Source organism: Armigeres subalbatus, chromosome 3 (assembly GCF_024139115.2).
Source record: "Armigeres subalbatus isolate Guangzhou_Male chromosome 3, GZ_Asu_2, whole genome shotgun sequence".
Classification (NCBI taxonomy): Eukaryota; Metazoa; Arthropoda; class Insecta; order Diptera; family Culicidae; genus Armigeres; species Armigeres subalbatus.
The window spans coordinates 195,528,078-195,550,008 of record NC_085141.1 but is presented as its reverse complement, the minus strand read 5'-3'; the positions used below and the strand labels follow the sequence as shown (position 1 = coordinate 195,550,008).

General features: G+C 39.6%; 1 protein-coding gene and 1 long non-coding RNA gene across 2 annotated transcripts in view; one reads left to right on the top strand and one right to left on the bottom strand.

The window, feature by feature from the left end:
* On the top strand, window positions 1-4,140 carry LOC134219903 (uncharacterized). The gene is made up of 3 exons (XR_009981702.1): window positions 1-158; window positions 1,839-1,997; window positions 2,934-4,140. It is a non-coding gene; the product is annotated as an uncharacterized LOC134219903 (long non-coding RNA).
* Window positions 4,141-11,750: 7,610 nt separating this feature from the next.
* Window positions 11,751-21,931, bottom strand: part of LOC134224527 (uncharacterized) — a 29,412-nt gene continuing 19,231 nt past the window's right edge. The window contains exons 3-5 of the mRNA XM_062703902.1: window positions 17,225-17,422; window positions 13,904-14,071; window positions 11,751-13,515 (exon numbers count right to left, since the gene is read on the bottom strand). Of these exons, the coding sequence (XP_062559886.1) occupies window positions 12,193-13,515; window positions 13,904-14,071; window positions 17,225-17,422 (1,689 nt within the window). The 3' untranslated portion in view covers window positions 11,751-12,192. The remainder of the gene's footprint in view (window positions 13,516-13,903; window positions 14,072-17,224; window positions 17,423-21,931) is intronic.

The window sequence follows — 21,931 nt, the reverse complement described above, 5'->3', positions numbered from 1 at the left end:
TAATTTTATTGGTCTTCAGAGCAATGTCAAATATGTAACAGAAGCATCGATACAGATTTTTCATTGGTGCTCAGTTCGGTTCGGTTGTTGGTTGACTACATTATGTAGGTGTGAAAAATCTTCGTTGATAAAGTGGATCTCATTTGCCTTGGAGCAAAGTATGTACCTCAAATATTTAATGATATCAAAACAGTGGCGTGTTTTCTAACTTTTCAATATTAGTTTTCGTGCAAGTGGTGTTTTTCGCTAAATGGACATGTGCCACCGTGATTTTCGGACCCAGATTGCTAATAATTCACATTTAAATTCGCAATGAAATGTAGTTCAACACGTTCAATACGCCTCCGTCATTGATAATGATAACATTTTCGCAATGTGCATTTTGCCATTTTTGACGTGGATCAAGTTAGTTGGAAATGAGACATTGGGATATTTTTCGTAGGCTCAGGCAATATCACCAATATTTTCAATTGTTTTTAATAAGACTTTTTCGTCATAGTCAAGGCACAGTTTGATTGAACACAATGAAAACATACTTCCTGTAAAAAGGTTCACTAGATGCAGATTTGAGTTATCAAATCCACACTATGTATTGTGTGCTGTTGCATTAAGAATGCATAAGGCATGCTGGAATGACGCAAAATATCACGTCCCACTGATATTGATTTGCTTTTTGCACAACAGTTGAAGCCCGTGGTTTATATGTTGTAGTCGAATAAAACTATGTTCTATGTGTAAACAATTTCATATATTTCATTCTGTTTTCAAATTTGAATTGATTCTTTTGAAGAAGCTAATGAAGGGTCAGCTGTATAGGGAACATAGACAATGTTTTTCAGTATTCTGGTCTGTTTGCCAAAACAAAGTATTTGTAAGCAGATTCAAAGAATATTAAAATATCAAAAAGATTAACGACGAAAAAAATGCTTTGCAATGAAAGCAAATCGTAAAAAAATATAAAAAGAAGATATAATGTAGAAAAAAAACTTGACAACTGTATTGATATACGGTGAGAGAGAAAAGTTGGTATCATTTAGGCAGTATAAAAATGTTTCCTGGAAGGATTCTGCTCGAATCCTGGAAGAATTCTGCTCGAATTCTAGAGGGATTCTGCTCGAATCCTGGAAGGATTCTGCTCGAATCCTGGAAGGATTCTGCTCGAATCCTGGAAGGATTCTGCTCGAATCCTGGAAGGATTCTGCTCGAATCCTGGAAGGATTCTGCTCGAATCCTGGAAGGATTCTGCTCGAATCCTGGAAGGATTCTGCTCGAATCCTGGAAGGATTCTGCTCGAATCCTGGAAGGATTCTGCTTGAATCCTGGAAGGATTCTGCTTGAATCCTGGAAGGATTCTGCTCGAATCCTGGAAGGATTCTGCTCGAATCCTGGAAGGATTCTGCTCGAATCCTGGAAGGATTCTGCTCGAATCCTGGAAGGATTCTGCTCGAATCCTGGAAGGATTCTGCTCGAATCCTGGAAGGATTCTGCTCGAATCCTGGAAGGATTCTGCTCGAATCCTGGAAGGATTCTGCTCGAATCCTGGAAGGATTCTGCTCGAATCCTGGAAGGATTCTGCTCGAATCCTGGAAGGATTCTGCTCGAATCCAGGTAGGATTCGGAAGATTTTGATCGAATTCAGAAGAGATTCTTGATATGAAAATTATTTTGAGTTTTTAGTGGAATGTCTTTACTTGATAAAACGAGTTTGTACAATTCGATTTAATTCCACCACTCAACTCAAGTGAAAAAATCACTATAAGAAAGCTTTGAAAAATATGATAATTAGCAATTGCATAACGAAATACACGCTTCTATAATCCCAACCGTTTCGTTTTCAGATCTAAATTTGGATGATGTATGCAGTTAATGAGACACGTCATCCCATGATGAATGTGATGAAATCAAACTACATTTCCCGTGAAACATTCCAGCATTTCGATTATATTCCAGAGTTTCGCAATGATTACTCCGTTGACAACACATATGTTAAATCGATGGTAAGTTCACTTTGCACAAAAAAACTTTTACTTATTCCAGTATTATGTGTACGTTTTTTTTCTAAACCATTATATGTAGTCATGGGTTCAATATAAAATGTCCATCCAACTTACAACAGCTAAATGTTGAATACAACATTTTGGAACTAACACAACAACCATTGCTGTCAGAAAAGCATTGAAAAAACTAAAAAGTTCAATGTTAAAACTAGTTTTAACTCATCTCTAGATTAGCTAAGATACTGCTTGACTATGACCATACTTCACAAAGGTATAGCTTAGCTACCGAAGTTTATTCCATAACTTTCATTATTCTTATTATGCTCATGATCATGATAAGCTTGTGGTATCAATTTGTTGTCGCACTCACTCATTTGTTGTGCATTTAGGATTATGTTACATAATGCTGCGATGGATTTCTCAACCATCAATCAATTCATCTTATGTTTAGTCCAGGCAATACCTTATTATGAAGAGATATAGTGCTTGGTTTGGTATAGATCATACATCGTAAAACACTGCGCAAAAGAAACTATGTTTACATTAGTTTCTATTCTATATGTCATTTAATTTTCATTATTAAATAATATCATTGTAAATTTTGTTCTGTATGGTAGCGTAACTGTATCAGTTTTGGCCATGCTCTAACAAGAGATATATCCCTTATCTTTCTTCGCTGTTGAAATTAATCGACATTTTTTTTTGGAGAATATGCTTTTTTCAGGGTTGGCCAAATTAGCCACTAAGGTGGCCAAAACCGGTACACTTTCCCTATTATACTGCCAGTTTACACATAACGGGTCTCATTTACATAGAAATCCCAACAAACATGGGACAAATATGCGTATGCATATGCCAACTGCAACTATACGCAGAGAGACTGATTCAATGTATGCCAGCATTAGTATGATATTTTTTATATTTTTTTCTTTTCAGAGAGATAAATGCAACAACGTAGAGATATCCCCCGTGACTGTTATCATAAGATCAGCAGTAGAGAATGCCGGAGTAACCATGCCAAACGATAAAAGGCGCGTTTCACGTCAATTTCTAACATGTTTAAATAACGGACAATTGCAAGTTATTGTTAACGATTTACAGAGATATATCGGTTTGTTGAATGATGAGTTGGTTCAACTACTTATGAAACGTGATGAGCTACAAATGAGTCAGGATGCAACGTTGATTGACATAGAAGATTTATCGTTATATTTTTGAGAAGTGAAGCGTTACGGTGAAACCAAAGGCACTGGATTACAAACCCAGACGAAATGTTAGAATTAGAGCATGAAATTTATTGTCGCCCAGATTGATTCAATTGAGCAAAAAGCTTAATAAAACAATAGATATTATGCCTTTGTACGATATTGTCTATGCAAAAAATGTTTAGATTATGAGCTTATTTATTGGGTTACATTTTCAGAGAACATTAGGCCATTTTGGGTATCATCTTCGGTACTCTTCAAGGATAATCCCTTAAAGTTCTACTGAACTTTTCGCGAAAAATACAAAATATAGAAGAACCACCTTAATATTATCGCCCAATCAAACATTAGTGTGAACGCGCTATAGCGACAGCATAGCAGAGTAACCCATGCAAACACGTAATTTATGTAAAAAAAGAGACTGCTTATTTTTCAGTACCTATATTATTATATTAAAGTTCCCTGTAGCACAATGAAGACTAATTTGTTCGCAGCAACTTCAATATGACAAGATTGAAAGTTGTAAGAGTTACAGAAACACAACAGTCACAAGCGCATTGTTCGGGAAAGAAACATCTTAAACCTCTTCAGATTACGCTATTTATAATATGATAAAGAGTAACTCGATCCCAATTTTCTTTCTCCACTTTAATATGTAATAAAGCTCGTAATCTAGGCTATTGGGAATAGCTAATGAAAAAGAATAAAAGTGAGCATAAGGCTCATCTTCGATGTAGAAATGACCACATGTTTCTTTTTTAAACTTTCTTGGGTGGCACGCTAAGCAAACAAGCAACCCTCTGCTTACTTCAAATCTTCTATACAGTTTTATACCTTATGATGATTTTAGTGCTATTCTTGCAACGATTACTGTACTTTTTAACACTTAGTGAGATGATCTATTTGGACATGGCCATTCTTTCCATCACCAGCGTCTATTACTCAGCCCTTTGGATGAAACTGGACTGAATAATGAAGGCCCACGTAAATCTTCTCTGTATTAGAGGTTTGACTCCATCCTATTCCATTAACTCTAGAATACCGGTAATCTAATCGTCAACATAAAACTTTTTGCTCATTGAAAACCAATTTGGTCATTTTCGATATAAACCATCCTAATCGCTAGAATCTAATTCTAAGAGGACACACTTAAAGTGAATACTCTATCGACTAATAAACTCCACTTGTAATAAATTTCAGATGTTCAAATAAAATTCAGATTATTTCCTTACATAAGAACATTTTATTGAACCGAAAAACTTTAATGAATAAAGGTATTGCGTTGATTATAAATGGATTGAAACAACCGGGTTCCGAGCAAGGTTTCGATTTCTTTGTGTTTCGATATGATGGAATTCAGCGTATTTTATATATTTTAATTCGAACACGACGCCACATCTCTCCATCCTCGGTTGCGCCATACGCTCACCAGATTGGCCTAATAACATTTTGGTTTTATGCTGGTTTTATAACACTCTTGAAGAGTAAATTATGCTCTTTAAGAGTGTCATGAAACTTAAAATGTTACTTGGGTGTTTTACACCTGGTCCATCCATCTAGTTTGCTGCGCCAGATCGGAGGCGACCATCAACTTAGCAGGGTTACTGTCTTGCTGTTGTGACAACCGTTAAACACTTTAATTAGTTATTTAGTAACACTTTTTTTATTTTCTTCAGTGCCCCGTGCGCAAATGTTTTTACACTTGTTTACAGTTATAATCTGACAGTTGTCGCTCTCGCGCGGTTTTTAAGGTATGCATAAGCAAGGTAGGTTTAATGGTTTAATTGTAGGTATATAATAGTAGAAAGATAAATATAACATAGAACTAGGATACAACACTTCTCCCCCTAGGAAGAAAAAGGAATTGCACTTTAATATTTAGCAATTATACGGGATCAATCTCTGAAGAGGTTTGATCACACGACTGGATCGTCGTAACGGCGGCTAGGAAACAACGGTATTGTACCAGTAGCCTCCGCAGTTCGGCAGCAGTCGGAGACTCCGCCTGAGTAGTAGGGTTGGTTGACTCGTAGCGTTTAATGAACACCTCACGTCTCGGATGATCTACCGGATCTCCTTGTAGATTCACGCCAACACCAACAATGTTGCGCTCCCAAATTCGTCCATCGTCCAATCGCACTGCATATCGTAGCTTCCCAACTTTCTGGCCAATTCTTCCGAACTTCTACTTGCTGTTCTACAAAAAGTACCGCACACGTACTCGATCACCGTCCAGGAACTGATGTACAACAATGTCCGATTTGTTTATTTTTCGGCAACAACAGGCAACAACAACAATCTCGAACGGATTTGTCTACTGATCACGAGCATTGACGACGACTTCTCGGTTAATGGATTAATCATTTTGCGGTAGGTTAGTAGTATGTTGCATAGCTCCAGACTCAGCTGGAACTTAGAGCACTTAAACGCCTTCAACGTCTGTTTGATAATCTGCACGTATCGCTAGCTTGGCCGTTCGTTGCTGGATACGGCGCGCCTATATATTATGCACGACATTCATTTTCAGATACTGCTGAAAAGCCTCCGACGTAAACTGAACTACATGATCGCTCACCAGAACTGACGGAATGCCGAACTTACTGAAGATCTCACGGCACATGTTGACGGTACTTTTGGCAGTGATTGATTTGCATATTTGAACATCCGGATTTCCTGAAGGCATCGACGTAGATGAAGAAGCAGGTGTCTAAAAATGGCCCCGCAAAGTCGACATGGACCCTTTGGAAAGGTTTACTTGGAGTTTCCCAGCAATACAGATTTATTTTCCCCGTCTCCGCACGCAGCAATTGGCAGTCAGTCCCGGTCTAAACCAGGCCACCAGCGGTAGAGTACAGTGGAGTAAGAGTACGCACTTAGTTTTCAATCGAACATGTGGCTCTTATGAAGCAAGCTTCCGCATATCAAATCAATGTCGACAATTCGTATACTCTTCCTATATGTTACCTAGCGGAAAAAAATATTGAAATTATTGAAAATCGATTTAGTAGAACCTTTATGATATAAGGCAAGAGAGAAACACTCACACTAATCATGTTGAAGACACGCTGTAGGCCACAAATAGCTCCATAAATGCCGTAATTTGTACGACGAAAGGGCAGCCTCAACATATGGCTGTTACGGAGCGTGCGTGGCTTTGTTTTAACATAACTCCAAAGTCGATTCGTCTCTGCAGGGTATCGGTGATCATAATGGCTTTGTCGACATCTCTCCTTTAGCGAAGTAGCTCCAAGTTGATCAGCTGGCATCGGCTTCCGTAACTCGGTAGGCGAAACGGATCCGGCCAAGGTGGCCTATGAAGCGCGAATCGAAGTAAACGGTGTTGAACAGATTCGATTCTCACAGCACCGTTGAAGACGGACTCCAGACAACAGAACAGCACTCTAGAGTCGAACGCACCAGGGAGCAATAGAGAGCTTTTAAACAGTATATGTCGATGAAATTCTTTGTGACTCAGAAGATAAATTCCATAGTTCTCGATGCTTTGTCGACGATGAATGAGATTATTTATTTATTGCCAGACTAAGGCCGGAGTGGCCTGTGTTGTACATAAAAGTCTTCTCCATTCAGCTCGGTCCATGCCTGCACGTCGCCAACCACGCAGTCCGCGGAGGGTCCGCAAATCGTCCTCCACCTGATCGATCCATTTTGCCCGCTGTGCATCTCGCCTTCTTGTTCCCGTCGGATTGCTGTCGAGAACCATTTTCACTGGATTACTGTCCGAAATTCTGGCTACGATGCGAACGATGGATGGTTCTCCCAACAGCTGATGCAACTCGTGCTTCATACGTCTCCTCCACGTACCGTACCACCATAGATGGTTCGCAGCACTTTTGTTTCGAAAACTCCCAGTGCGCGTTGGTCCTCCACGAGCATCGTCCAGGGGCCTCATTGCGTATCTCCTTTCGACAGCTGCTTCGTAAGACAATTGGCATGGTTTGCTCGTTTCGAGTCGAGGTGCGCAATGCCACCCCAGGTTCCGGTTCCAGGTTCCGTTGTATTGCGTTTGGGGATTAAGCCTTCCATAATGGTTTTTCAGATGTAACGTGCGATGTTTTGAGAAAATTCTGAAAGCTGCTCTCTTAGTAGACTCATTTTTCCTAGTTCATTCGAGAACCATGGAGGGAGCAAACCTTTCTGGGATCTCTTTGGTACGTGTCGGTCAATTACATATGCCAAAAATGGCGTCACAGGTTTTAGGGAGGAGAGAGTCTAGGATTTTGTGACAGTGCATTTACTAGTATACAAAAAAGCGTGACAGGGGGAGGAGGCCATAAAAATAATAAAAAGTAATGGACGTCATATTTGAATCGTCCCCAAGATGTGCGAGAGAGTTAGAGCGGAGCTTTCAACGTTGTTGGAGTCCAGAACGGTTAACCAGTCAATGCTAGTAGGGTAAAGGATGTATTTTGGACCACCCTTACAGGGGCTTTAATGTTGAACCACCAAGAGGAATTTGCACTCAGTGGTCCAAAATATGAGCCGTCGAACTGGTGGTCCAAAATACCTCTCTAACCCTATAAGCACGTTCGCGATACTGCAGTGGTCGGCTTTCGAAAAGTTGTAGGAAACGGAGGAGGGATGAGCGTTGCTAACAGGTATTTGAAGGTTTTCGAAAGTGGTTATCAACGGGGGTGATGAGGAACGTGTTTCACAAGAAGACAAGGTGCCACCGAAATGAAGGGTGCTTTATCTTGGATGGAAACAAAGCACAGGTCCAACATACGAAAGATCTCGTTCACTACGTTATTAATCTGGGTTATACTAAGGCCACACCTGTGGTATTTGTACCATGGTACAAGGCGACAAGAAAATTATTCCAGGGCTATCTTTAATGAAGACAATACTATGTATGGCATTAATTTCAAGATTCTTATACCATGGTACGAATACCATCAGTGTGTCATTAGTATTAGCCTGGCTACGCTGTAGCTATCAAGGTGTCCAGCGACACCAGTATTGCGAGTGTTCAGGGTCTGGATACAGAAAGCCACTATGCGAAGGTTTTCACCGAATGCCAGGCAGGTTGAAATCGCCCAAGATGCAAATCTCGTCAATCGGAAATGCAGTCTCCAATATAGTGATAAACGGACTGACAGTGAGCGTCAATAAGGTAATTATCTCCAACTAGATCCGGGACGATGTACAGCGTGCACAAAAACAATTAACGGTCGCCTGTTTTAATGATATCCAGATTTGTTCTAGACAGGCCCAAAAAGCGTTTTCAATAGTCGTCGCTTTCAGACCGGAGTAAACGGCCACCATAACTCAACCCACGGTGGACTTCCGGCTGTTTACCGGATTTCTATCGCAGCGGAAAATCTCATAATTAGATCCGAACACCTGACACGAAAGCGTTCGTGAGTTTGTAATGAGACTCTTCCCCAACACTCTATAGACCTCAGGGCAAATCATCAAATCAGGGATGCTCGATCAATAAATTGGCACTTACCTTTACGTATAAAGCCTCACAATTGATTCCGGTTTCTTCTTCAAAATAAGGGAGTTTGATTATAGATCCACTTCATGATTTATTTAAATTTGAATAATTGGCAAATTTGGTTTTTCTAGAGAGCTCATACGTCTTAATTTATTGGAAAAGATACTAGGAAAAATTAGACATGCGCAAAAAACGTTGGCTAGCTTTGTTGCGTCCGGTCGGTTGGGCGCCTTAGAAGGTTCCGTGTCTTGTGTCCGACAGTCTTGTCGGCTCGTTTGAAGGTGGCAAACAGTTGAGGCTTGGCAAGAGTATCAACCACATACCTGTGTGCGATAAGGGATTCTCTGATGTTGAATCGCTGCGTGAGTGGAGAGCAAACTGTTGGTCGGTGCTAGTGGCTCTTTCGTGCCGATCGTGATGGTAGGGGTCAGTCCTCTCCTATCATCGATGGTCATTCGGGGCTAGGGTGATGAGAGCGATCCGTTGTCGGTGTGCGACAAATCCAACCTCAGACGTCGTTGCAATCCCACCGGGGGAGGGGGATTTGCGCTCCGAAAACACGTGCTCTTCCGTCGTTGAGAAGTGTTGGTGCCTGGATTTTCGTCTCGTCGTGTAGCGATGACGAGGAAACCAATTCCACAAAGGATGGTTCGAAACACGGGATGGCGGGACCGTATGGTTACGGACGGCCTAAACGAACTCGAGTGGAACACCAGATTTTCGCCGTGTCACTGTGCACTGAGTGGGTTTCACTGAGGGATATTCTGCCAAAAATAAAAAAACGGGCATGCGTTCACCGATAGACCTCTAGCGGGACCAGACGAACGATTCCGGTCTAATCGGCACGCTTTTAGTCCTTTTGGACACCACTCAGGTTCAGAATAATCCCTAGAAAAAACATTCACACACGGTGAATAGCCGAGACACGAGGCTTATGCACAAAATCACGCCCGTTTGTAACGTTTTCTACTAAAGAGTAGACTTCACTCGAGTAAAAAACCCCCGATCCCGTTTACTGGTGTTATAATTTTAACGTATTCCAAAGAACAAGCGCCTATTCACGTGTCTTCCGGACTTTTATATCTCCATCGCTCTCGATCTTAGTCACACTCACTCTCACCCAGAATCTAGCCAAATAGCCCATTTCCGTATTTTCTTTCCTTACTTTGACGCCAAGTTTCGGAACTCTTTAGGTATCCTTAGTTGAATTCTGCGATAAATTTGATTTCCTATCTGAGTGAGTTATTTAGTATACTTTTGAGAGTGGTTTGGCGCTATTTTTTAGTAGTCTATCTACTACAGGAATTAATAGTTATTTTACAGGTGTGGCCTCCATCGCCATATTTTTTTTCGCAAAGCTATTAATTTCCGTTTAATGTTAGTCAATTCTGTTCATATTTCTAATATATTTAAATCTGATAATAATTCAATAGGATATTTCATATGTGATTTGCCCTTCAATGGGATTTAAAGATTTTAAATTTTACCACTCTCACTTCCATGTACGGTAGCCTAAACTTCTCCGGTAAATGAGATCCACAAACATTAGTTTTTTTGTATATATAGGAAATGAACCAGCTATTGGTTTGCTATCCCTGAAGGCACAATTCTGAAACTAGCAGGCGTTGATGAAAGGTCCTTTCTCATCCAGGACATGGAATTGAAACTTGGTGAGAGAATTCCATTATATATATTTACCAAATTACATTGAAACTATATGATTATATCCCATACAAAAAAAAGTTGGAATCGCCAACTTCCTATTGTTAACATCTCGTGGATAAAGGGCGGGCTCTTCTCCCCATCTATTGGGTCAATCTGGGAAACGAGGGCTACATTATAATATTGTATGTACGAACTTTCTTCTGGAAGGAGATTCTCTATTCATCCCGTCGATTCGCATAAGCGTCTCTGCTTATGGAACCACCCATTTTGGCCCTTCATACAGGAGTCTGATGAAATACAAACAATAGCATAATTATGATCAAATCATTTGTCAGATATGGCCAGTGCTATCGGCAGGTGCCTTGCTACAATAGATGGTAGTATCATCATCATCATATAGGAAATGAACCACATTTATGAGTCGGCGACAACACTCGCCTGTATTAGACTATCGTGCATGGGCGCAGACTATTCATAGAGATGTGTGGTAATAAAGAAATATAACAAAATTTATTATGGAGATGGGCTTTACATGTATGGATTGTTACCCGTTGGTTACAAGTTTAACCACGTCTCTGTCAGGACGATAACATCGTAGCAAGAACCTCAGACAGCCATCGATTTCAACTACGAGAATTTTTCAACGTGTGGATTATGTGATCCAAGCTCTAGAACGTTGGAATTAATCTTTCGCGTCGCCAAGAACTTTACCCATGAATATTGCTAGAAGTCGCAGTACTGCTAGGTAGATCCGATCCTAAATCGTTTGATCAACAGTTCCACTATCTGGCATTCTTATTACCATCGGCAACGACTGAATCTGTTCAACATCATTTCATCCGATCCGTTTTACTCTTGTGTTGCTTCTATTGTGAGATCCTTTCTGGTTACCTGGTTACTGTGCAGTTGTCGATTAAACTTGGCCGTTGTTGATTAATTGGTCTGAAATACTGGAATCGATCAATTTGAACGTTCGTCCTAGGACACTGTTCAAATGACTGAATACTTAGGTAACATTTTCTCGATTTCCTTATGCATAGGTACATGTATCATCGTGTTAGACTTATGTTATACTAATGCAAAAATGGTAACTCGACTTAGAAACCTCGCAGTTAACAACTGTGGAAGTGCTTAATGAATGAAGCTGCGAGGCGGCAACGTCTCGATGGGGGATGTACCGCCAATATGAAGAAGAACATGGTAGGTCAGCCAATGCTTACAACGTGCAATCAACGAAGTTGCACCATGTTTTGATTAAATCTTAAACCGACAGACGACGAAGGGCATCAATTGTGAGAATCATTGGAAACATGTAGATGATTTCCTTACTATAAGGAAAAACAGACAAGACTCAAATTTGTGTTTTCTTCGTTAAGCTGTTAAGGACAATTTCTTCGGAGAAATTCTCAAAATTAAGATCAGAAATTGGTTTTCAAATATTTTCACGTTTTATTACAGATTTGTTTGAGAAGCTTAAATTATATTGAATTTAAAAATTACACTAGATAATATTTGTTTTTGGTTACTACATATTAAATACAATACAAATCAGTACAACGGGTTGATAGGGATTCAGTGAAACAAAAAAAAAAAATAAATCATTGGAAAGGTAAAACAGACTATGGGTAAAGTACAAAAATGAAGACTGCATATCAAAAAGACTGCTGAAAACAAATAGAATTGGCAGCATTAGGTCGTATGGTGAGTCGCCACACAGGTAATAAAATATACATCCTGCTTCGTTTCTGCATTACATGAAAGTAATCAGTCTTTTTGGCATGCGCCATCAGCTAAGGTCTGAACGAGTCGGTCCAAACTATTACAAAATATAACATATTGTTTGAATTCAAATCAATGGTAACAAATGTTAACCGCTTACTGCACTAGGCGATTTTGCTAATTTCGTCAACGGTGTCATTGATTTCGAGGCATTGTTGTTCTTGGATGTTGAACTAATGGTCACAGATGATAAAGAAGTAGCTGATGTTATAACCAGATGAGATGGCGAACTTAACGCCCCACTTTTCACTTGTGTTGCTGAACTATTAAGCCAATCGTTCACACGATTTTCTATCACCTTGGACAAACTGTCTACGTTTGGCAGACTGATGTCATTTTCCTTGGATGTGTCATTTTGTACAAACATATTCGAACACAACGGATTATCATTGGATGCTATCGTATCCGGATTTGGTTTTGGTGATCCGGATGATATAAGCAATGATGGAGCTAGAGTTTGAGATGAACAATTGCCAAGATCTTTTAGAACTGGCACGCTCCTCGAATCACTTTGTCTATTTACAAATTCGAGTTTATCTTCAACTCGATCTATTGCCATATTAGTATTTAGACCGTTCTTCATACAAAGTTCGTCTTCATCTGAAGAACATAAGTCTATGCAATCTACCACAACATGTTTTATTTTGCTTTGCACGTCAGGTTTTCCCTGGCCTATTGAAGAAGTTTTCGTAACATTCAGCTTTTGTAACCTAATATCAATGTTTCGATTCTCAATTTCTTCAGCCGTCAACCTTTGTAGTTTGATAACACATGGCCGACATCCGTTTATCAGTATTTTATTATAGAAATCAAAGTTACGTTTTTTACATGTTGTTGAAAATTGCCGCCGAGGAACTTTATAACTGTGATAGGGCTCAGTTTCGTCATACCCCCGTTTATAAGATATCGAAACATTTGTACTTAACCTATTTCTATTCATCCACTTCGGCCGATTAGTGGTCGTTGTTCCACTCTTGGAAAGAGCAGGAGCGAAGCAAAACCGTTCAAGCCGCTCTAACCGCTCCATTTGATAATCTAACGACATGACAGTTTTGATGCTCTTGAGTAAGAACTGGCCACAAGGGGATGAAAGAGGTATTGAAGTACACTTCGAGAGCGTTATAACCCCCCGTGTTCGTCTGGGGAGTCGTCGAAGCTTTTCAGGAGATCCATCGAGTATGTTGATGTTGGGGTTGTTGCAATTGATGCCAGTCGATCGTCGAGTTAAGGGATTATTCACGTTCCGCAGGTTGAAATTCAATAGAAAGGACGACATATTCTGCTCCGGAGAAACTGACAGTTGTTGATCCGGTTGCATGGGAGTCGGCAGCACTTCACTGCCACAAAAAATGACATCATCGTCATCACTTTCTTCCTGCACCAACTTTTGATTGCAGATTTTTTCGTGTTCCTAAAAAAGAATATAGAATAGGAAAGATGTGATTGATCTGAGTATTTGCTAAAACATTCGTTTAACAAAAAATAAAGGGTGTTATCTGTAAGACTGTATCAGATGGCGTAGAGCACCTTAATTTATTTTGGTTCACGCAATTTAGTAAATAATTTTAATTATTGCAATTGGGGTTTGCATGAATGCCATCCTTAACACCGTGGTACTTGAGAGAGTGTTGCAAAGATGGTAGCCTCTCAAACCAAAACTAGATTTTCTAATAATTTTGATAATGTTTCTCGTTAAAGAAAATTTCTTCAGATACCATGCAAAAAAGTGGATATTCTAGAACTGCAAAAATTGCAGTTTCGAGAGCTTAGTTAATTGGTTTTCTTAACACAATACTTACCACATAAGCATCATAAGAGTAGAGTTCTGCATCACAATCGTCACAAAGATAGATGTCGAAAAAAGCTGGTTCTACCATTTGTTCTTGTTGCAAATCGGATTGCACAGCACTGATTTGCTTTGGCAGGAGACATTTTCGTCCAGATGTTTGAGGGGGTTGGTCATATAGCTGAAAACGAAGTGATACTTATAAGAGCTGTCTAATATTGTAAGTGACAGAAAATCGGGTACACGCAGAGAAATATAGCTTCATTGAAACTAAAATTACAATGAGTAGAATCAACAAACTGTTAATGCATAAAACTAATAAAAATATTTTTTTACATTTATTCACCAAACTTGTTGAATCAACAAAATTTGAAATCGAAAACAAAATTTGCTATCCGTCGCTATTTCTATTTTCGAATAAGGTTGATTCAAATAATCAATTTTGTAGAAACAATAATTTACATTGTCAACTTAAGGATATTTTACTTTTAAATCTGCCTGTTTGAACAAAAAAAGGCCTCCGCCATGTTTGAACAAAAGAATCATATATTAATATGAGACGTTAAGAAAAAATCTGTATTACTATTATTTATAATAAATATTGACAAATAGAAATAATGATGCAACACAAGTGTGTAAGTTTCCGAGGTAAGTTAATAAATTATTGTGCTTTCAACTTTGTACCTTTTCAGAATTTTCATAATTTTATTCTCATATTTCCTTCAGATTCGTGCTTAGGTGAAACTCATAAAAATAAATGGTTGAAGATGAAAAACATTTTTCTCGCATTCCTGTTCGCTTAAAGGTAAATTTATAGCACAATAGCTAATTCGTCTAACGAATTATTGCTTTCTTTTTTTATAACGAAGGATGGAGGCAAAAATACTACAACAGAAGTATGACATATAATGCAATTCAGGACAAAAAATGCTGTAAAACAATTTATGTTTTTATAAGAAAACAATGACAACTGAAATGTAAAAAAATCCATGCTTAGAAATGAAAAATACAATATTTTTAAAACAACAAATGAAATTTTTGCGCCAACAAAAAACCATATTTGTTTCTACAAAATTTTATTTTTGTTCCTGGCATGTAGCTAAGGTGAATCATTTTTAGAAACAACAAAATCTATTTTCGTAGTAACTGATCATATTTTTTCAAATCAATAAGCATTACTGGTAAGCCGTGAGTCAACAATAAAATTTGTTGAATCGATACGAAATCCTTTTCAGTTTACAATATATTTTTCTGCGTGTAAGCATTTCTGTTGAATATGAATCGTAATGCCTTCCTTAGATTGTATGTCATACCCCAGAAACCCATTGCCCAGAAAGTGATTCCCCAGAAATGAATTCCCCTGAATGCACTACTCCCCAGAAAACCATTCCCCAGAATACCACAATCCCCAGAAAGACATTCCCCAGAATGCCCCTATCCCCCGAAAGACATTTCCCAGAATGCCTCCATCTCCCGAAAGACATTCCCCAGAATGTCCTAATCCCCAGAATGCACCATTTCCTAGCTTAGTCTAAATACTTCGTAATTGCTTCACCCCGGGCAAATGCGTATTTTTAAAGAAGGAGTCATGTACTCTTTTGCCTTATTCCGGGCAAATGCATACTTTTAAAGAAGGAGTCATCTACTCTTTTGCTTCATCCCAGGCAAATGCGTACTTTTAAAGAAGGAGTCATTTACTCTTCTGCCTTTTTCCTGGCAAATGCGTACGTTTGAAGAAGTAGTTATATACTCGTTTGCCTTTTTCTGGGCAAACGCATACTTTTAAAGAAGAAGTCATCTGATATTTTGCATTATCCCGGGCAAATGCGTACTTTTAAAGAAGGAGTCATCTACTCTTTTGCATTATCCCAGGCAAACGCGTACTTTAAAAAAATGAGTGATTTACATTTACGCAAATGCATACTTTTGAAGAAGTATCCGAGCAAAGATGGAGAGCAAATCGATAACTAATTTTGTTGTTGTGAAATCGCCTAATTTTGATAACTCAGCATGATATCCTTTTGGTCGTTTTAACGGTTAAAATAACAAAATGTATAGCAGAAAAATCTTACTGTGACATCAAATTGAAAACTATTTCTGCTGTCGATGAGAGCAAATCGAAAACTGATATTGATATTGGTTTTGGATAACGAAATAAGTAATCAGTTTAATATCAGTTCCTATTATTCAGAAATCAACATCAAATTGATACCTAAATAAGTTATCAATCATGAATATCAAAGTTTATGTTTATGATGTATTGTTTATGTTTATGTTTATGATATGATGTTTATGTTTATGATTAAGTTTATGATTTCAATTTGATGTCGATATCAAAATATGTTTTCTTTTTGCTCTCATTATGATGTCAGGCTTTGCTCGGGTAGTTATCTACTCGTTTGCCTTTTCCGGGCAAACGCATACTTTTAAAAAAGGAGTCATCTACTCTTTTGTCTTATTCCAGGTAAATACATACTTCTAAAAATGGAAATCATATATTCTTACGACCCATTGCATTTCATATTCTTTTCAACGATTATGCCAAATGGTCATTATGCCAAACGGCTTTATGCCGAACGGCATTATGCCATATGGGCTTCCCCCAATATGAACAACGAGTATAATGGATTATATGCTCCTTCGTATTATATGTGAGCCCTAACGAACATATCAAATGGGCTCCATTCCGGGCAAATGCGTGCTTTAAAATGAGGCAGCATATTTCGTTTTGCCTTATTCCGGGCAAATGCGTACTTCAATATAAGTATTTTTGCATAGAAATATAGTAGGGGTAATGACGGCTTTGGCAGGTTTTGTTCTATTAATGGCAGGGTTTTTTTTATGGCTGATTATGCTCAAATTTGGCCTGGACATTCTTTGCATATCAAAGAATATTGTGGCCAAATTTCATAAAATTCGGTCGACAAAAACCCCCCTGCCAATAATAGAACCTGCCAAAGCCGTCTGTTCCCCTATCTAGTATTTTTAATTTATAGAAATGACAGCGAAAACATAGTTTCTTAGACTGATACCTTTTTCTGGGGAACGGGTCATTCTGGGTTTTTGGTTTCTGGGGAATGGGACATTCGGGATTTTTTTTTTCTGGGGAATGGGTCATTCTGGGGATTTCTTTTCCGGGAAATGGTGCATTCTGGGGAATATCATTCTGGAGAATTGGTCGTTCTGGGAAATGGAATTCTGGGAAATACCATTCTGGGGAACTGATTCTGGGGATTGGTATTCTGGGCATTGACATACAACCCTTCCTTATTTTGAATCACTATTATGTGTCGAACCATTATAAAAATATTATATATTATATTGTTCTAGTTACCATATTCTCATTCCGGAATGTAACGAGCAACTTTTTAGAATGTCGCTGGTAGAGAGACGTCGTTGAGTTGTAGTTGTTGATGAATCTCAATGTCGCCGGTTCGTACGATGCCAAATCTGTACAGAATCGTAGAAGGAAGACGCACTTATGGAAGGAATAACAAATAACCACCAATTCTCGCATTTTTTCCAGCCAGTTCTGAAAAATAGAAATAAATGTTCAATTGATATGTGTACAAACTTAATCTGTTTTTTTTTTTATAAAGTTTGGACGTGTAGTTTTGATAATTAAATTACCACAAGTGGCCATTTCCTGCAGGGAACCAGGATTCCAGGGATGACCAGATGACCCAAATACCCTCAAAACACATTACTTTGAGCTTGTTTTGCGAAATTATGAAGTTAAACACATTGGAAGTGGGGTGTGCCAAGGTCTTGGTTATCTATATAGTGTGTATTTCTAATATCGATATCGTTTCGATGATATCGGATTTCGATTATCGATATCGGATCCGATATCCGATAATGAACCACAAAGCCATAAAATCATGAAACTTTTTTAAAGCCATACTTCTTATCGAATAATATGTGAAACACATTTTTGTAGTAATATTTGCAAGCATTAGTAGTAGCAGTAAATATATTATTAACAGAGAGAACTGTTCCATTTCCACTTCACGGTAACAGATTCAACTCATCTCGAAAAAACAATGAAATTATTAGTTTAGTCAAATTATTTTTCGATATTGCATGAAAAATAGTAAAATAAGAAACGAGCCTATTGCCATTTCATACGTTTTCGATAGTTTGAATACATGAGAAGGAGAATGAATAAGAACAGCAACCTTAATTTTTGTTTCAATCCTGTTTATCCTGAAGGAAGTTCAAATCATTTTAAATGTTTTTTAACAAAACCCAACCACCTTTCTCAGGCAAGTATGCAATCCGTGACAATAACAACTTTAAGCAACTTTCAATTCCACTGTACCTTCAAGCGGCAGATCCGGTAGTGATGCAGCTCCGACCAGAACATTTTTTTTACATGTGAGGCTACTGCCAATCCTTCGTTTTCTTTGCAATCGGGACGCATTATGGAAGCCCTCGACTCTTCTGGCTTAGTTCTGCCTTCTGCTGTCTGCGCTCACCTCAGTCGTCCTGGTCCTGACGCTAGCTGCAAATCGGGGGTCTTCCAGCATGCGACGTTACTCCGACGTCTTATGCCGATCCACTTTTCAGTTTCCTGTGCTCGATAAATCTACGTGCTGATTCCCCTATATGGCCTACCTCTGGGAATCTGGAACGCGCCATAGAGTCTCAAAGAAGCCCTCAACTTCTACGACTCAGTCAAGCCTCTTGCCATCTCCGCTCATCACAGTCGTTCCGGTCCTGCTGTCGGAAGTGGGGAATGGTCGTACAACAACTGAATACAACTAATATCGCACACCTTGCCTCTACATCCAGTACGCTCCAGGGACGCACTCCTTCCGCAAGGTCTGAGGAAGCTCCTAAACCTCCAAACTCAGTCGTGCCATTCCTGCCAGCGACCAGCAGACGTCCCGGTCCTGTGCTTGGGTCAGGAAATGGGGTCTTCCGAACTCCTTATGTCGGCAAGTACTCTCGGCCAACGAATTCTTCTCTGCCTTATAGTGTTCCGAATTGCAGTGCTTCATCCGCTCCTCGCCCCATGCAGTCCGCCATATCCAGAACGTTGGAGTAATTAACGGCCTTCTGGACGAATATCGACTAGCTGTTCTGGATCAGAACTACGACGTCATAGTGTTTACTGATTCGCAAACAATTTCGAGCTACGTTTTTCGAGCCGGCTACGAAGTTTTTCGCTGTGATGGCAACACGACGAATAGCGTACTTGTTACAATTAACTCCAGCTTGAAAGCAAAATGATCTAGGACGATTCTTGGAACGCCGTTGAGCAAGTATGGGTTGTTATTCAGCTTGGTGACAGGCAACTATTCCTCTGTGCTGTGTACATCCCTCCAGATCGGACTCGCGACTTGGATCTCATTGACACACACTTCCGCTCTGTATCTTGTGCTTCAGAAATGGCCGCGCCTTGTGATGAGGTTGTGATTTTGGGCGACTACAACCTTACGAGCATTGCATGGACTCCTATTCACAGCGGCTTCTTCCGTCCAGATCTTGAAAGCTCCAGGCAGGTGCCGTTAAACTTCTGGATAACTACAGTATTGCAACGCTTTCTCAAGTCAATGGCGAGGTTAACGAGAATAATCGCTCTCTGGACCTCTGCTTCGTGAGTGGTCGTACCACGGCACCTTCCATCTGTTTGGCTCCTGCACCCTTAGTTAAGGATGTTGCTCATCACCGCCCTCTAGTGATTGCCGTCGAATATAATGTTATGCGTGGTTTCTTAAACCCCACAGCCGTGGCGTCGTACGATTTTAATAAGGAGGACCATCGCAGTATTACTGAAGTTCTAACAAATATGGATCGGGAACATATTCTCGATCCAGTGAACATTAATTCTGCTGCAGAAACTTTGTTTCACATCATGCTGTACATTATCGACAGGTATGTCCCAAAAAAGTCCATTCGATCTGACTCTCGGATTCCGTTGATGACGAACGCTCTCCGGTCGCTGAAAAGGTGCAAGAAAGCTGCACTCAGAAGTTACACGAAACACCATACGTTGCCACTCAAATTCCACTATGTCAGACTCAACAACGAGTATAAGCGGATCAGTCGTTATCATTTCTTACGCTTCCAAAGACGGATACAGCGACGACTAAGATCTCACCCAAAGTCCTTTTGGAGCTACGTAAATGAACAGCGCAAATAGACTGAATTTCCATCGTCCATGGTATTCAATAGTGAATCTGCAAGCACCCAACAAGGTATATGCAACTTGTTCTCAGCTAAATTCGCCAGAGTGTTTGAAGACGAACAACTACCTGTTGATGTCGTGACCACCGCCGCCAGCAACGTCCCATTAGCGAATTAATCGCTCGGTAATATCGAGGTGAATGTCGAAGACATCTAAAGAGCGATATCTAAGCTTAAGACATCATCTAAGCCTGGACCTGTCTGCTTGAATCCCTTCTCCTGTTCCTTCCATCTTGCTGGAAGACTGCAGATATGTTTCCGGTCTACAAAAAGGGGAGCAAACGTGATGTGAACAACTACCGGGGTATCACATCGCTTAGTGCAATAGCGAAGCTTTTTGAACAGGTTGTCATAGACCCGCTAAATGTCCACTGCAAACAATATCTTTGCGCTGACCAACATGGTTTTACAGCTGACCGTTCAACAACCACCAACTTGTTGTGCCTAACGTCGTACGTCACGGATAGCATGATTGCTCGCACTCAAACGGACATGATTTACATGGATCTTTCTGCAGCATTCGATAAGCTGAACCATAAAATTAAAATTGCAATCGCCAAGCTTGACAGACTTGGAGTCGGTGGAAATCTCCTCAATTGGTTTGGATCATATATATGACCGGACGCCAGCTGGTGGTTGCTTTAGGCGATTGTCGCTCAGATAGTTTCCGCGCTTCGTCTGGTATACGGCAGGGCAGCCACTTGGGACCATTAATTTACTTCAACGATGTTCATCATGCAATCGATGGACCACGGCTATCCTTTGCGGACGATCTGAAGATATATCTTCGAATCTGCTAATTTCTCATTTCGCCTCCCTATTTACGGTGACCACTGCCAGCTGATCGACTTCTTCCGTTGCGTATCCGTAGGGCAGAGCACTGACCGTCGCTGATATTATACAAGGAAGGATCAATTGTCCAGACGTTCTGCAACAAATTAAGGACATAGTTGGAAGAGTACCACGATGGCAGTCAATATGGCACCGGACCTTCCACGTGTCAACCCCACACCTCCCGCACTCCTCTCCCACCAACATTCGAATGCATCGAACAGCATCGAACAAAAGTTTAATATTCAGATTAATATGTACTCAGTATATTTATGTACTTCCCGTGATAATTAACATGTTTATTCAAAGAGTTCTATGCATTTCGGCTCAATATATATATTATATATTGTCGCTCATATATATATATATATATATATATATATATATGTGCCTAACGTCGTACGTCACGGATAGCATGATTGCTCGCATTATGAGACGAGACCTGCAAAGAGGAAAAAATGTAACTTCAGCTGCTGCTAGTCAACTGCTGTCACGAACTGTCAGGTGCAGCCAGCAACTTTTTGAGTGAAAGTATTGGTATCCCAAATAAAATATCCCTCATCATTTTTGTTTTTCGAAGACTTTTTTACTTTAACGAGTATTCCAAACCATCCGTTTAGCTTGTTAATAATCAGTAATAAACCTGTGTTTTGTTCCCGGTATAAAAATCCTTATGAAAATGAATTAACTATTTCGTGAATTAACTGAATACACTTTTATTGTGCTCAGAAGGGTCCACCTGGGGCTTAGGTGAAACAGTCAAGTAAACAGTTGAAACTCGATGGTCAATTGTGATGAAAAGAAGAACAAGTGTCAATACAAGAGAAAAAAAGCAGCGTCTTTGCAGGTCTCGTCTCAGCTCGCATTCAAACGGACATGATATATATATATATATATATATATATATATATATATATATTAGAGTGGGGCGTCATGGTCATTTTTTCAAATCAATGGTTTTTCGAAGCCATTCTGGGTCCTGAACAACTGTGCAGAATTTGGGACTGATTGGTTGCTT